The sequence below is a fragment of the Crocuta crocuta genome, unplaced genomic scaffold (assembly GCF_008692635.1).
Source record: "Crocuta crocuta isolate KB4526 unplaced genomic scaffold, BGI_CrCroc_1.0 scaffold95, whole genome shotgun sequence".
Lineage (NCBI taxonomy): Eukaryota > Metazoa > Chordata > Mammalia > Carnivora > Hyaenidae > Crocuta > Crocuta crocuta.
The window spans coordinates 3,472,722-3,488,577 of NW_027530971.1; the positions used below are offsets into that span (position 1 = coordinate 3,472,722).

The 15,856-nt window shown below is 44.9% G+C and overlaps 1 protein-coding gene across 1 annotated transcript; it reads left to right on the forward strand.

The window, feature by feature from the left end:
* The first annotated feature begins 11,892 nt into the window (after window positions 1–11,892).
* LOC144236192 (histone H2A-Bbd type 1-like) lies at window positions 11,893–12,466 on the forward strand. The gene has a single exon (XM_077769802.1). The coding sequence runs from the start codon at window positions 11,972–11,974 to the stop codon at window positions 12,326–12,328; it is 357 nt and encodes a 118-aa protein (XP_077625928.1). The 5' UTR covers window positions 11,893–11,971; the 3' UTR covers window positions 12,329–12,466.
* Window positions 12,467–15,856: the final 3,390 nt, after the last annotated feature.

Consider the following 15,856-nt stretch of genomic DNA (forward strand, 5'->3'; position numbering starts at 1 on the left):
AATGAGAAAACTAAGGTTAGAGAGACGGAGTAACTTGTCCAAAATCCCACAACTGATGAGTGTGGGGCCAGAGTCTGGACTTAGATCTGATGAGAGTCTGACTGACTGAATCCTACCTTCCTTCCTTCCTTTCTTTTCTTTCCTCTGCTATGCCTCCTCAAGCCCCCAGAACACTTTGTTTCTATTATCTTCACTCTTTTAAAGGATGGTGACCACCTTGGATCACAGGCACACACGTGTAAGCCTTATTAGCAATAAGCAATCACATGGCTCGGGGAGTTCATACACCAAAACCCAAGGTTTGCCATCTCATAGACTAGGTGGGCTGACAAAGAGCCATGCTGGCTCGTGCATGTCAAAACTGAGGGAGCAGCACTCTACACTGAAGAAGTAGTACTGTGAAGTTCTTAAAGTGGGATGAAATGTTCCAGGAACTGAGAACAGCCAATATGGCTCTGGTAACATGGACAGTGAGATCAGAGGGAGCCAGGGGCCACCATCATAAAGATCTAACTCAGAATGCAACAGGAGACCACTAAAGAATTTTAAGCAGATGAGTAACATAGCAGCATTTATGTTTTTAAAAGATACTGTAGGGGCACCTGGGTGGCTCAGTTGGTTAAGCGTCCAACTTCAGGTCCAGCACAAGCTCACAAAGACCTTGTATGTCATCTTGTAGAGATTGTGCTTTTCCTGAGGGAATGGGAAGCCATGGAAAATTATTGAGCAGGGGGAGTTTCCTTTTAAAATGATCACTCTTTTTTTTTTTTTTTTTTTACAAATAGTTTATTGTCAAATTAGTTTCCACATAAAATGATCACTCTTGATAAGAAAGGAGAAACACTAAGCGTCCATTAGAAGGGGAAAATATAGACTATCAATCTCTAATCAAAGCGACTGGAGATCCTCCCACCATTACAATCCTGTTTTGAGCAGCTGCCCTCAGTCCATGGCTTCTCACAAAGGCTCAGCTCAGAGCAGTCTTCTCAGTCCCACTAGAAGCCAAAGAACCCTGGGGAAAGGAGCTCTGGTGAAAGCCCAACTCAGAAGAAATCTGAGTCCTGTGTTAATTCTACTCCATAAACTCCTCCCAGGGCAGCTCTGCTGTTCACAAAGTCCCTCCGGGCTCATCCCTGGGACCCTCTTCTGCATCCCCGGGATTGCTCATTTCCTGCCCTCTCCATGCTCTTCACTAAGCTCAGTGAGGTGTAGCAGAAAGAACATGATTCTGCCCAGGAGACTAATGACCTAGATTTCAAAGTCCTAGTTCCAAACTTATTAACTACTCTCCATCCCCAGGCCTCAGTTTCCCTGTTTATACTCCTGCCTCCCTCAAAGAGAATAGATGAGAAAGCTTTATAGAATATCAAGCATCATTAAAGAAGAAGAAACCCACCACGTCAGAAAGTTTTGTACTGGGTTTCAAATCTGCCTGATGCAGAGTTGTTTCTCTCAGCCCAGAGCATGGGTGCTCAAAAAGAACCATGCTATAGAGACTATGGACTTTTCCAGAAGAACAGTTGTGAAACATGGGGCTCACCATAGCTGTTCTGACACTTTCCCTTCATTTTATGGTCAAGACCACTTAAGTCTCATGAGAAGAAGGAACAGATCCAAGTAATTTCCACCAGATCCCTTGGAACATAGGGGGCTGTCCCTTCTTCCAGTGCCAAGGACTTAGCTGTAGAGAGAGAACCCCACCTTCCTAAGCCAGAGATGAGCCAAAGGCTATTCTACAAAGGGAGGTCGACTTCCTTGTAAAAGGAAACCAGTGGCTGAGCACAAGCAGGCATTGTCTGCCCCCTGGGGTCTGGCAGGGAGGAGTCTGAGTGGGCAGAGGAGTGGACTGAAGGCTCTGGCAGCACGGGCGGCAGCCTCTGTGGTGGGGAGGGAAGTACGGAGCTGTGTGTGAGAATTGGGCTTACAATGTGGGCATTGTTCCCTCCCTGTGCTACATCTGCTCCCCTAAGGGTGGAGGGCAGAGAAGAATGGAGTTGGGGAGCATCTGCCAGGGCCCTGGGAGAGCACTGCGCACTGCTCATTTAGAGGAAAGGGAACTACTGAGCAGGGCCCACCCATAAGCCGACCTGACAAAGGTTAGTGATGCATCAGAAAAGTACTGACTTCCTCTGCCACAGCTCGCTCCCCACCCCAGTCTCTTTGATCCTTTCTTAGTTCAGTCATTTCATACCATGCTGTGCTTTGCGTAGTGTGGTAATTTTTTTATTTTTTTTATTTTTTTTACTTTTTACTATCTAAGCATTTCTTTTGCACACTTCAGAATATCCCTAAGTGTCTTTTAATATCGTGTCTATTATACTGACCTTTAAAAACATAAAATTCAATTCTGGTAAGTTTGCCCTCAAACCTCATATACTCATTGCCACTGATGATTCTATCTTCTGAAAAAGAACTCGGTGATATGGAACAAGAAGAATAAAAACGTCTATCCTCTTTCAACTAACTCATCTAAGATTGCTATGTGCTAATACTTACGATATATCATTAATGCTCCTCAAAATCCTATGAGGTATGAAATAGTATAAGTCACGTTTACAGGTGAGAATACTGTAGGTCATTGACATGAAGTAATTTGCCCAAGATCACATTGGTAGTAGATCAAAGATCAATCCTAGGTCTGACTCTAAATCCAGTGTTCCTTCCAGAGCTAGCCTTCCCACATCACCCAGTAATCCCACTCCAGGGATTTTTGCTGAGAAATTTTGCATTTTGGTTATAAAACCAAATATAAAAAAATGTTCACTGAGTTACTGAAAATGACAGTAAAAACTGGAAACAATCTAAATATCCAATTATAGAATAATTAAGCAAACTGTGGCAAACCCACTAGAAACAGTATCACTCAACCATTAGGAATGAAAAATGTCATCGATTATGGAAACACAGAAACTTTTCATAACTGAAAAATGTGTATGTATATCCTTTTGCACACAACTGTGCAATAATTCACCTATGTAAAGATGGGCAGGCAGAAAGTCAAAGTGAAAGTATTATTTACAGGGAAATAAAATTCTGACTATATATTTTTTCCTTACAGGTGTTTTTTCTTTACAGATGTTGATATATTAAAAATAAATAGGTAATTTTTTAAAAGAAATAAAATGAAATTTTTCTTCAAACTAAGACTTTTTTTTACTTTCATATTCATAGAAGATCTTTTATAATTTATCGCTTTCTTTTGGAACTTTAGAATACATCAAAATCAGGCCAATATCTGTAGTTGCCGCTGCCTTCGACTGCGTTAATGGTGTCATAAACAATCATGTGGCATTCAACCACGCTGGGACAAGAGGGAAGAAAACAGCAGAAAGCAACTGGAATGCTGCCACAGCTTCTGGACAGCCAGGGGACTCCTATGGAAAGGCGCCTGCTCATTCACAGGGCTACTTGCTCTCAGGGCCTCCATTATTCCCAGTCCATAAACATTCTGAGACTTCCAGTGTTTTAAGTGGAGGCTGTTTTGGTCACAAGGAGCAAGAATCTACTTAGACTCGCTCAAAGTATGTGGGAGTTGATTCTAAGATTACTAGGGATACCAATACCTCCAAAGCACCCTGGCCTCGTGCAACTACGGAAGCCATGGAACCCAGAGCTTGTCTTTGCTCCTTGCTTCTTTTCTCTCCTCTCTCTCCCTCTCTTCCCCTATCTCTCCCTCTCTCTCTCCAGCATGGGTCCTTCCCTGCACTCAACAATTCACAGGAGATGCAGCCCCAGCCACCCACCCCTGATACCAGCATTTTCATCTTTCTCAACCCAGCTTCCTCTGCTCTCCCACCCCCCCAGCCCATAGGCCCTCAGAAAATATCAGCTTCTCTCATAATAAACAGGGTCCCAGTCTGATGAGAACAGGATTTAGCAGAAGAATGCTCAGTGCAAACCCCAAAGGGGAGGTGATGGTCAAGGAGGCTGGTGCAAGAACACCCACCCTGTCAGAATAAACCAAGACTGGGTAAAAAGTCAGGAGTTGAGAAAACACCAGGGTAACCATCTAGAGGACAAAAAAAGAACATTTATCCTCAAAGTCAACAAAAAAGGAGTAAGTCAGTAAACGTGAACAGGGTCACAGTTATGTCAATGTGACAGTGCTTCCGCATGTTAGTCCAGGCTGTGCAGTGCTGGGGTGCACCGTAGGGTGCCAAGTGCCAGCTCAGACTTCAGGGGAAATCAGGGAGTTAAGAGGTAAAAGCAATAAAAAGGAGACTACGGGTATTTGTTAAACAGCATCAAATGACCAAATACAACAAAACTAGGGAGGTAGAACACTTGGCTTGGCCACTAATTTGCCAAGTGATCTTGCGTAAATCATTCTCTTCTTTGGGCCTCAGTTTCCCCATCTATAATGTGAAAAGATTGGACTAAAGAACACTTGAGGTCCCCAAAGCAATGACCCTTGAGGCAGTGGTGTGCTAATGTCAGCTCCTACCAGATCATGAGAACCAACTATTAAATATGGAGGAATTCTGTGGCTTGTTAAACATGGCTGTTATAAAAAATTAAATAATATACATTAACAGTTAAAGAAATAATATTAAAGCCCAACAGTAAAAAATATTCAAATTTTACTATTATCTATGCCAGAGACAGCAAACTTTTTCTGCAAAGGGACAAATAGTAAATATTTTAGATTGTGAGAGTCACAGACAATCTCTGTCATATATTGTTTGTTTTTTTTAACAATGCTTTAAAAAAACACAAACTAATCTAAGCTCATAGGCTGTACAATAACAGGCCATGTGTCAGATGTGGCTTACAGGCCATCACCTGCCAATCACTGATCCTTGATCTTTATACCCATTTTGCTCATATGGTGGAGACACTCTATAATTGTGTGCTATTACACATGTCTCTGTCCAACTCCATTTTCAGTGATCTCACATTAGTAGCTTAAAATGAGCTATGGTGATGGGACACCTGGGTGGCTCAGTCAGTTGGGCATCCAACTTCAGCTCAGGTCATGATCTCACTGTTTGTGAGTTTGAGCCCCGCATTGGGCTCTGTGCTGATGCTGAGAACTTGGAGCCTGCTTTAGATCCTGTGTCCCCTTCTCTCTCCACCCCTCCCCCACTCATGTTCTTTGTCTCTCAAAAATAAACATTATAAAAAAATCTTTTTAAATGGTGAAAGTATTTACACTACAGAAATGGATGAACACTGCAAATCAGGGTTCCTCTTCCCAGAGAGCCGGTTAGTGAACGTTTACTAGCACACCACTGCCTTGTGGTCACTGTGGAAAAGAATCATAGAAAACTGATGGGCTTTAACAACTCACCCAGGAAATACAGACAGAGAAGCAAAATGTAAAGGGAAAATGCAGTCTGTGGAGTCACAGGAAAAGAAAGACAGGAATACCCAACCAGGTATGTCTGGTTATGGCTTAATTAACAGGTGGTCTTTTATGAACACCCTCAGGATTCAGGCTTGCTTTTCTCTGGCTGAGACGTATCCTATTTTTCTCTTCTCTCACTTTGAAAACACTATTTCTGGCTTTGCTGCTGCCCCGAACAGTAACAAAGCAGCTGAGGTCTGCCCAGAAGTTGCCAGGGACAGACAGTGTATAAAGGGTTCATGGCTATGAGGGAGACAAGTAAATGCCGTAGAAAAAGGCAGTTTTATGTAGAGCAGCCACCTCTGCTATTCTGGTGTGGATTTGGGGCTTCTCTTAAAATAGAACAATAAACGTGCAGGTCTAGACTAGGCAGCAATTTTGGTTTTAGGGAAAGCTGATACCCAAGAGGATAACCCCGAGAAAGTTTGTTTTCAGCAATTTGGGCTCAATTAACTAGGAATAGTGCCTGGCAAAGAAGAAAACACAAGCAAAACCAGGAGGATGCCTTCAGGGCATTATAAGATGACCCTCCTACAAATTCCCAGACTGAAAACTCTTCCTTTGCGGAAATGATGTGTAGCCTCAACAGTCTTAGAAGAAACTGTCTCTGTGCCCTATTCCTCTCTCCAAGTTCCAGGAAAAATCCACTCTGAGCATTTATACTACCGCTCACCTTCCTGTTCTGCTTCTCCTAGCTGATCATAAGGAAAACTAATAGAAACCATAAAAAAGTAATCTTTCCCCAAATCCCAGTTGCCTAATTCAAACAGCACAAAATTCTGGGGAAACAGAGGGGAGGAGAAAGCAAGGTTTGATAGGGGTGGTGAATGAAGACAGATGGGATTAGAGAAAGTTGCATGGACAAAGGGACCCTAGAAGTGACCCTTAAAGAAACAGGAAGAGAATAAAAGGAAAAAGCATTTCAGACAAAGGCAATGGAGCAGGTAAATGTAAAATAAGGTTGTTATATTAAAAGGTGCTCAATGTTCCACACCTAGAAGCAGCTTCTCGGTGCTTCCTCAAAGTCTCTGGTTCAGCCTACTCACCTCCACACCAGCCTCCACTGTGTCCAACAGGGTGACCCAGAAGTCCTACAAGGTGTGCACCTCTGGTCCCTGGGCCTTCAGCAGCTATTTGTACACAAATGTGCCTGACACCCACATGAGTTCCTCAGCCCTCTCACAGGTGGGCACCAGATGAGTGTGGTCAGGGGCTACAGCAGGGCCACAGGTATAAAGACCATCACAACTGCCTCAGTAAAACAGCCTGCTGAGCCCATTTAAGCTGGGAGTAGACTCCAACACCCAGGCTGTGTCCACTCAGGATAAGGAGATCAAGATTCTCCATAACAATTCCACAAAACATTTCCTTTATCAACAAAATGTAGAATCTGGAGCAGCAGAATCAGATTATGGAGACTAAGTGGAGCCTCTTACAGCACCAGAAAATGGCTCAGAGCAACACGAACAACATGTTCAAGAGCTACATCAACAACCTTGGGCAGCAGCTAAACACGGGAGCCCAGAAGAAGCTGGAGCTGGAGCCAGAGCTTGGCAACATTCGGGAGCTGGTGGAGGGCTTCAAGAGTCAGCATAAGGAAGAGATCAAAGAGAGATCAAAGAGCTTGCAGAGACGGAGAATGAATCTGTCCTTGTCAAAAAGGCTATGGATGAAGCTTACATAAATAAGGCAAAGTTGAAGTCCCACCTGGAGAGGCTTCCCAACAAGACTGACTCCTCCACTGTATGAACCTCCATGGTCCTCTTCATGGGCAATAGCCACTCCCTGGACCAGAAGGCATCAACACCAAGGTCAAGGCCCAGTACAATATCACTAACCATAGCTAGGTGAAGGCTGAGACCACATACCAGGTCAAGTACAAGGAACTGCAGACACCAGCTGGAAAGAACGGGGATAACCTCTATCACACAAAGATGGAGATTTCTGAGATGAATCAGAACACCAGACAACTCCATGCTAAGATCTAGACCCTCAAAGGCCAAAAAGGGCTTCCCTAAAGGCCTCCATCACTGAAGCTGAGCAGTGTGGGTACTGGTCATTAAGGACACCGATGCCAACCTGGGTGAGCTGGAGGCTGTCCTGCAGCAAGCCAAGAAAGACATGGCATGGCAGCTGCATGGGTACTAGTAGCTCATGAACATCAAGCTGCCCTGAACATTAAGATCACCACCTACCACAGTGCTGGAGGGTGAGGAGAGCTGACTGGAATCCGAGACAATGAGCATGAGGAACCAAAGACGATCAGCAGCTCCTCAGGTAGGCTGAGCTCAGTCTCTGGGGGTCTCACGAGACCTGGCCTCAACTACAGCCTGAGCTCCTTCCAGTCGAGCTTCGGCTCTGACAGGGGTTGCAGTTCCTTCTGCTGCTCAGCTACTCCAAAGCCATGGTTGTGAAGAAGACCAAGACCTGGCATGGAAAGCTGGTGTCTGAATCATCTGATGTCCTATCCAAGTGAGCAGCCACTGAGGTGCCCCCTGCCCAGTCTCCTCTCCCCTGTGGCTGCCACAGGAGAGGCTTTGGGGGGTGGGCAGGGGAGTGAATGGGAACAGGAGACCCACTTGAGGCTCAGCCCCAATCATTCTTGGGACTGCCTGGGTATCTTGGGTATTTTCTGTTGCCCATGCCCCTAACTGAGTCAAATCGAGAGGGGAGGGGAGGGGAAGGGAGAGGAGGGGAAGGGAGAGGAGGGGAGGGGAGGAAAGTGGTATAACTACAGAGGAAATAGATTTGGCAGTACCAACTAAAGCTACACATGTATATATCCTATGACCCAGCAATCCCATTTCTAGGTAGTAATCTAAAGTGAAATGAGTACAGATGTGAGCCAAAAGGCATATGAAAGAGCATTCATGGCAGACCTATTTGAAATAACCCAAACCATAAATAAGCCAATAATCAACATTGCACTCGCCCCCATATCTCGCACGGAGAAGGTCTGAAGCCATAGGAAACCTTACGGAATCCAGGAGATTGGGAGGAAAAGGAGGCAGAGTCCACTGAGAAAGCCTTCAAAAGTGAGTGTGAACTGGGGAAGATAAAATCGGGCTGGGATCAGAGATGCAGAGGGACGGGGCAATCCCCCTCTGCGGGGAGTGAGAGGAGAAAGAGAGAGGCCGAAACTGCTCGAGACATGGTCCCTATCGCTGGGGAACAGAAAAACCTCCCCTCAGAGCACAGAGGGATCCTGTCTCCAGCTCTCCAACTGACCCAAACAATCCCCAGGAAAAAAAACTGCTGTGCGCACCAAATCCCTGCGCACTAAATCCCCGCGCACCAACACGACCTGGAGGGGCTGCGCCGGCTGCGCCTTGGTGCTTCTGGCTCGGCAGGGTCCCTAGAGGGGAGGCGAAGGGCTTAAAACTGGGAGATTTGCCCGCGAGTTCATGTTTCGGGTGACAAGACACAAAGAGACACAGTTTCCCGCTCTCCAGCGGACCCGAGGCACCCCCAGGTGAACCCTGTCCTTGCTCGCCAACCTGACCTGGAGGAGACGGGAGCAGCGAGTCTGGCTCAATCCCCAGGGCTAGGCAAGAGGCTTGGAATTGCCCTGAGGGGATCGCCTGCGAGTTGTGTCTAGGCAATTTCAGTGGGGCACCCGGAGTGGGATTTGGAAACGAGGCCTGGCCTGGGATATAGAGCACAAGCTGCCTTGGCTGCACCCTCAGCATGGGGAGTTTACACACCCAAAAAAGTGAGGTGCAGCGCTTGGTTCAAGAAGGGACTGGAGGGGCGCCTGGGTGGCTTAGTCGGTTAAGCAGCCGACTTTCGCTTAGGTCATGGTCTTGCAGTTCGTGGGTTCGANCGCCTGACGCACTGGATCAAACCACGCCCATCACTGCTAGAGAGCTGACCTCCTCCTTTTTTTTTTTTCCCCAGAACACTGACCTGATTAATTCTGGTCACTGGCTTGCTTAAAAAGTAGCATTTATCCATTCTGTAAATGTAAATTCTACACCTACCTACCTTTTCATCTCTTTCTCTCAGGAGTAATCAGACTAGATAGTCTCCCTGGGTACCACCAGCGTCTTTCTCTCACCTCTCCAACCATATTCCACCCTTTAGCTCTTTGAAAAAAGCTTCTTATCCCTTCTGCCTCTTCATTCTATTTCCAATTTTGCCTCATCCTCGCCCTGTCATCTCTCTCTTTCTCTATGCTCTTCAACCAGCACTGCATACACCTGGCTATTTAATTATAGCTGGGAAATCTGGTTATATGCTTTAAACCATTCTTTTTCTATCGGTTGTCTTCTTTTCTCCTTTTCTTTTCTTCTTTTTGACTTTTTTATAAATTTTTATTTTCTATTATTTGCCTTCCCTCCTCTGTCTTTTCTCCTTACTTTTTTCATTTTCCCTCTTGGTTTGCACGTTTGTTGGATTTGTCTGTGCGTTTGTGTGCCTCTGTTCCCTGTATGTTTGTCTGTCTGTTTTCTTCTCCAGGGCTACCTCAAGAAACAAGCCAAAGTACACATAGTGGAGACTCCCAAATACCACTACGAGTAGGAAAATAAAATAAACAACGTCTCAACAAGAGAAACCAAGAGATACCATTCAGAGAACACTTTCTGAAAGGATAGGCCCTGGACAGTCAGAGAGTCTTCTTGGGTACAGCAGCACTCACAGGTGCAGAGAGCATAACAAGTCTTTAAAACTAACAAGAGATAGAAAGCTAACCAAAATGACTAAACGAAAGAGCTCTCCTCCAAAGAAATTCCAAGAAGACTTGACAGCTAAAGAACTGCTCAAAACAGATATAAGCAGCATACCTGAACAAGATTTTAGAACAATAATCATAAAATTAATCGCTGGGCTTGAAAAAAGCATAGAGGGCATCAAAGAAACTATGGCTACAAACAACATGGAGCATAAAAATAGGTATGATGAATTTAAAAATGTGATAAATGAGATACATAATAAACTGGAGGCGTCCAATGCACGGACTGAAGAGGCAGAGAGGAGAATAAGTGATTTAGAAGACACCATTATTGAAAAGGAAGAAACTGAGAAAAAAGAGACTAACTGATCCAGGAACATGAAAGAAGAGTTCAAGAGCTCAGCAATACAGTCAAACTCAACAATATGTGTGTCATAGGAATCCCAGAAGAGGAAGAGAGAGGGAAAGGTGCTGAAGGAATCATGGAACAAATTATAGCAGAGAACTTCCCCAACCTGGGGAAGGATGTAAACGCTGAAATACAAGAAGCACAAAGAACTCTCCTCAGACGTAATTTGAATCAATCTTCTGCACGAAATATCACAGTAAAAATGGGAAAAATATAAGGACAAAGAGAAAATTTTGAAAGTAGCTAGGGAGAAAACGGCCCTAACATACAAAGGGAAACCTATCAGAGTGGTGACAGCCCTATCTACTGAAACTTCGCAGGTCAGAAAGGAATGACAAGAGATCCTCAATGTGATGAACAGAAAAAATATGCAGCCAAGAATCCTCTATCCAGCAAGCCTGTCTTTCAAAATAGAAGGAGAGATAAAAGTCTTTCCAAATAAACAGAAATTGAAAGAATTTGTAACCACTAAGCCAGCCCTACAAGAAATCCTGAGGNCAGGGGACTTTAATACTCCGCTTACAGCAATGGATAGGTCAACCAGACAGAAAATCACTAAAGAAATAATGGACTTGAAAGACACATTGGACCAGATGGATCTGACGTATATATTTAGAACTTTACATCCTGAGGCCAGGGAATTCACTTTCTTCTCAAGTGCACAGGGCACATTCTCCAAGATAGACCACATACTGGGACATAAAGCAGCCCTCAATAAATACAAAATAATTGAGAGCCTACCATGCATACTTTCAGATCATAATGCTTTGAAACTTGAAATCATCACAGGAAGGAGTCTGGAAAACCTCCAAAAACATGGAGGGTAAAGAACACCCTACTAAAGAATGAATGGGCCAATCAGGCAATTAGAGATGAAATTTAAAAATATATGGAAACAAATGAAAANGGAAGTCCTAGCATCAGCCATCAGACAACAAAAGGAAATCAAAGGCATCATAACTGGCAAAGAAAAAGTCAAACTTTCACTTTTCACAGACTACATGATACTTTACCTAGAAAACCCGACAGACTCCACCAGAAGCCTACTAGAACTGATCCAANGAGAATCCAAAGAACATAGAAATATTGATAATATTTAAAGGGGTAACTAGAGGAAAAATTGGTTTTATTTTGGACCTGTACTGGACAAAGCATTCAGTATGTGTGTCAGTAACCAGCAATTTATAAAGGGCTGTACAAGAGCTAGAAGACAATGGAAGGCTAGGACCAGATAACCTGGAGTGGGATGTCCTAAAGACAGGGCAGTGTATCCATTAAAACATACATTTTCTCGTTTGTACTAGACCGGTGAAGGCAAGAAGAAAGGGTTCCCTCATAAAGAGGGTCAAGTCAACGGGGAGACCAGGTTTCTGTCATAGATGTTTCTAGGCCAGTCCTGAACAGGGTGTGGTGACACCACTGACATCACAATGTTTGAGCCTTCATATAGGCAGCTCCCTGACCAGTGAGAGGCACACTTGGTAGGAGAAGGCACTGGCGTCCTGATGCACCCAGGCCAGCAGGACAGAACCCAGCAAAGAACATGATGTCTGGGAGGCGAGGCCGCCGCAACTCTTCTAGAGGTCGGAGGCGCGCTCTCTCCCGCTCCAGGAGAGCCGAGCTGCAGTTCCCAGTCAGCCGTGTGGAGCGACTCCTGCGAGAGGGTTGCTACGCCCAGCGCCTGAGCCGGGCCACACCAGTCTTCCTGGCCGGCGTTCTGGAGTACCTGACGTCCAACATCCTGGATCTGGCAGGCAAGGAGGCTCTCAGTAACCACAAGATGCGCATCACCCCAGAGCACGTGCAGAGGGCACTGGGCAACAACCAGCACCTCAGCCGCCTCCTTGAGGAGAATGTCTCCTCTTGGGTCATTCAGACACCCCAAGTTAAGAAGTGCTGAGGCCTGGGTCCCCGAGCCAGCCCCCTCCTCTAGACTCCAATGCCACCCGTAGATGAGGGAGGCCTGGCCTTCTGTCAGCACATGCAATTAAAGGATCTGAATCCAGAAAGAAAATAAAAATTTTAAAAAACCCCATAATCATTGATCGTAGCATGTATAAATGGTATAACTGTAGTTGTTTCACACATTAGAGTAAATGCTATACAGCAATAATAATGAATCACTGCTACATGCAACATGAATAAATCTAATCAAAATGTTGAACAAAAGCTAGTTAAAATGAATCTATGAATTCATTCATTTGAAGTTTAAAAACAGGAAAGAAACAATATATTGGATAGAAATCAGATAGCAATTATCCATTGTAGGGTAGTAAATGGACAGGAGGAGGAGGGGAAGAAGGTTTCTGGAATCCTGGTGATGTTTTACTTCTTGATCTAGTTCTGGTTATGTGAGTGGGTTCATATTATAAAAATTCATTAAGCTTAATCTTTGTGATTTGACCCCTTTTCCATTTGAATGTTACATCTCAATTAAAAAGACAAGTTTGAGATGCCTGGGTGGCTCAGTCAGTTAAGTGTCTGACTCTTGACGTAGGCTCAGGTCATGATCTCACATTTCCTGAGATCGAGCCCCACATTGGGCTCCAAGCTGGATCCTGCCTGGGATTCTCCCTCTCCCGCTTTCTCTGCCCCTCCCCTACTCACATTCTCTTCCTCCCAAAAATAAATAAATAAATAAACATTTTAAAAAAGAAAGAAAATTTTACTTTAAAGAAAAGTGACTGGTATAGTAATGTTGAACAGGTCAGCCTTGCTGAAGTGGTGAGAGAAGACTGAAGGCAGGGGAGGGTGGACCCAGAGTATGAAAGGGCCTTGAACGCCAGACCAAAAGTTTTATCCTTTGTTCCACAGACAGTGCCACCAATTGCTTTTTTTTTTTCTGAGATAATTGTAGATTCACATGTAGTTGTAAGAAACAATATAGATAAATCCAATATATCCTTCACCCAGTCTCTCCCAATGTTGACATCTCTAGACCTATAGCACAGAGTCACAATTAAGAAATTAGCATTGGCTGTGGGGATGAGCACTGGGTGTTATATGGAAACCAACTTGACAATAAACTATTTGTAAAAAAAAAAAAAAAGAAAGAAAGAAAAGAAAAAAAGAAAGAAATTAGCATTGGCACAATCCTCCCACCTTATCCAAATTCCAGCACTTGTGCACCTACTCATGTGTGTGCATGCTTAGTTCTATGCAATTTTATCACATGTGTATATTCATGGGGCTACCACCACAGTCAAGATACAAACTAATTCCATCACAAGAATCCCCTGTACTGCCCTTCTGTGGAATGGTTAAATGAAGAGTGGTACATGTATACCATGGGATACTACTCAGCAATAGAAGACGATGAACTATTGATACACAGGGGAATTATGTTCAGTGTAAAAGCCTACCTCAAAACAGTTACAGACAATACGCTTCCACTTACTGAACATTCTTGAAATGACAATACCAGAGTTGGATAGTGGTTGCCAGGAGGGAGAGACAGGGTTTGGGAGGGAAGTGGCTATAAAAGGGTAGCATTGCAGGTTTTTTTAACAGAGGAATGATATTAATAGCACAGGCCAGAGAATCTGGCTCATTCTAAGGGCCTCAGCTCTGATTTTCCAAGACTTCAATCCTCCCATCCCTCACTCATACCACCCCAATCCCGACCCTACTGCTCCCCGCCCCCCACACTCAGCATCTGCCTCTTACTGCTTTAATACCTGGTTAATCAGCAGTGGCTTGGGCTTTGATTAAAGGGACCTACTGACAATGGGTCCTCCTCACTGGCAATCCAATTATTTCATCTGCCCAGTCAGTTCAGGCACCCACCCCTTTCTTGTTCTCCCATAGACCTAGTAGCTGAGAGTCCTTGGATATACTTAATGCATTAGCTGTCTTGTGAATTTGGGAGGCTGTTTTGGGTTCTTTTCTCCCTCTTGTTCCTGTTTCTTCCCTGAATATTATTCTATTAAACGGTTTTAAAAACAAATATGTTGCTGAGGGCGGCTGGGAGGGTTGGTTAGTATGACATTCCCTCTGTTATTTTGAAATGAGACCCATAGGAAGCCTCCAGGCACACGGTGAAGTCTGACCTAATCTAGTTAGTTACAAAGGAGGATTAAAGGGGCTGATGATCTCGCACGAAGAGGCAACTCCCTTCTGCACTAATGGATGGCACGCTGGGCCCCAGAAGCCAAATAAGAAGAACTGCATTACACAAACACAACCAGACCAGGAGAAAATCTATGCCCCATGCCCCACAGAGAGTCACACCAGGAACAACCAACTACAAAGTAGAACTTGGACTCTGTGGCAATACTGTGAGCCAGTCCTGCTGGCTTGTCCTGCTGGGGACGCCTTCCCTGCGGTAAGGAAACAACTTAGGATATCAGGAGGGAAGGGCTGCGTAGAGGAGGACATGCGAGCTGGGTCTCAAGGCTGAGAAGTATGCCAGGTAATAAAGGGAGAGTGACGGGCAGCATACTAGACAAAGGGAAGAGCATGAGGAAAGGTACAGGCTTGGAGCAGCCTGACATGATAGCAAGTATGGCACACAGAAGGAAGTAGGGGAAGTAAAATCCGGAAAAGTAAGGTGGCCACTAGATCAAGAAGGATCAGAAAGGAAACTGGCCCTTAAGTGATGGGCAAGCAGCACAAGTTTTAAAAACAGAGGTGTGACTCAGTACCTTAGAAAGATTACTCAAATGGCCCCATGCAAGCAGATAAATTACAGGGGTGAGATTCTGGTCTGAGAGATCAGTTAGGAGCCCACTGCCTTTCCCCATCCTCCTCACAAAAACTGACCTAAAGAAATGATTCAACTTCCCAAGGAGATTTATATGTTAACGTGGTTGGACTTGACGGCAAGCACAGTCTTCTCGTGTTGGGACATGACTTGTCAAGACAAGGATCAGGGTTTTGCTGATTGAAAAAAAGAAAAAAAGGATTGAACATTGTTTAAAAGGAGTAGGGGCTCCCAGCTCAAGGCTGCAAGATCCAGGCCTTCCTGGGCATGTACAGTGAACCATCAGTGAGCTAGAGAGTCACCCTGAGAAAGACCCAGTGCTGTATCCAGGCTGGAGAGTCCGGATGTCTGGACACACCTGGCAAATGGGAAGTGGCGGACAGATATCTGCATGGAGGTAAGCTGAGGTGCTTCCTTGAAAGGAACATATTTTTTTTAAGTTGGCTTCACGCCCAGCATGGAGCCCAACACAGGGCTTGAACTCACAACCCTGAGACCAAGATCTGAGCTGAGATTAAGAGTCAGATGCTCAAGAGTCAGACACTCAAGGGGCGCCTGGGTGGCTTAGTCAGTTAAGCGTCCGACTTTCGCTTAGGTCATGATCTCGCGGTTCGTGGGTTTGAGCCCCATGTTGGGCTCTGTGCTGACTGCCAGCTCAGAGCCTGGAGCCTGTTTCAGAGTCTGTATCTCCCTCTCTATCTGACCCTCCCCTGCTCACACTGTCTC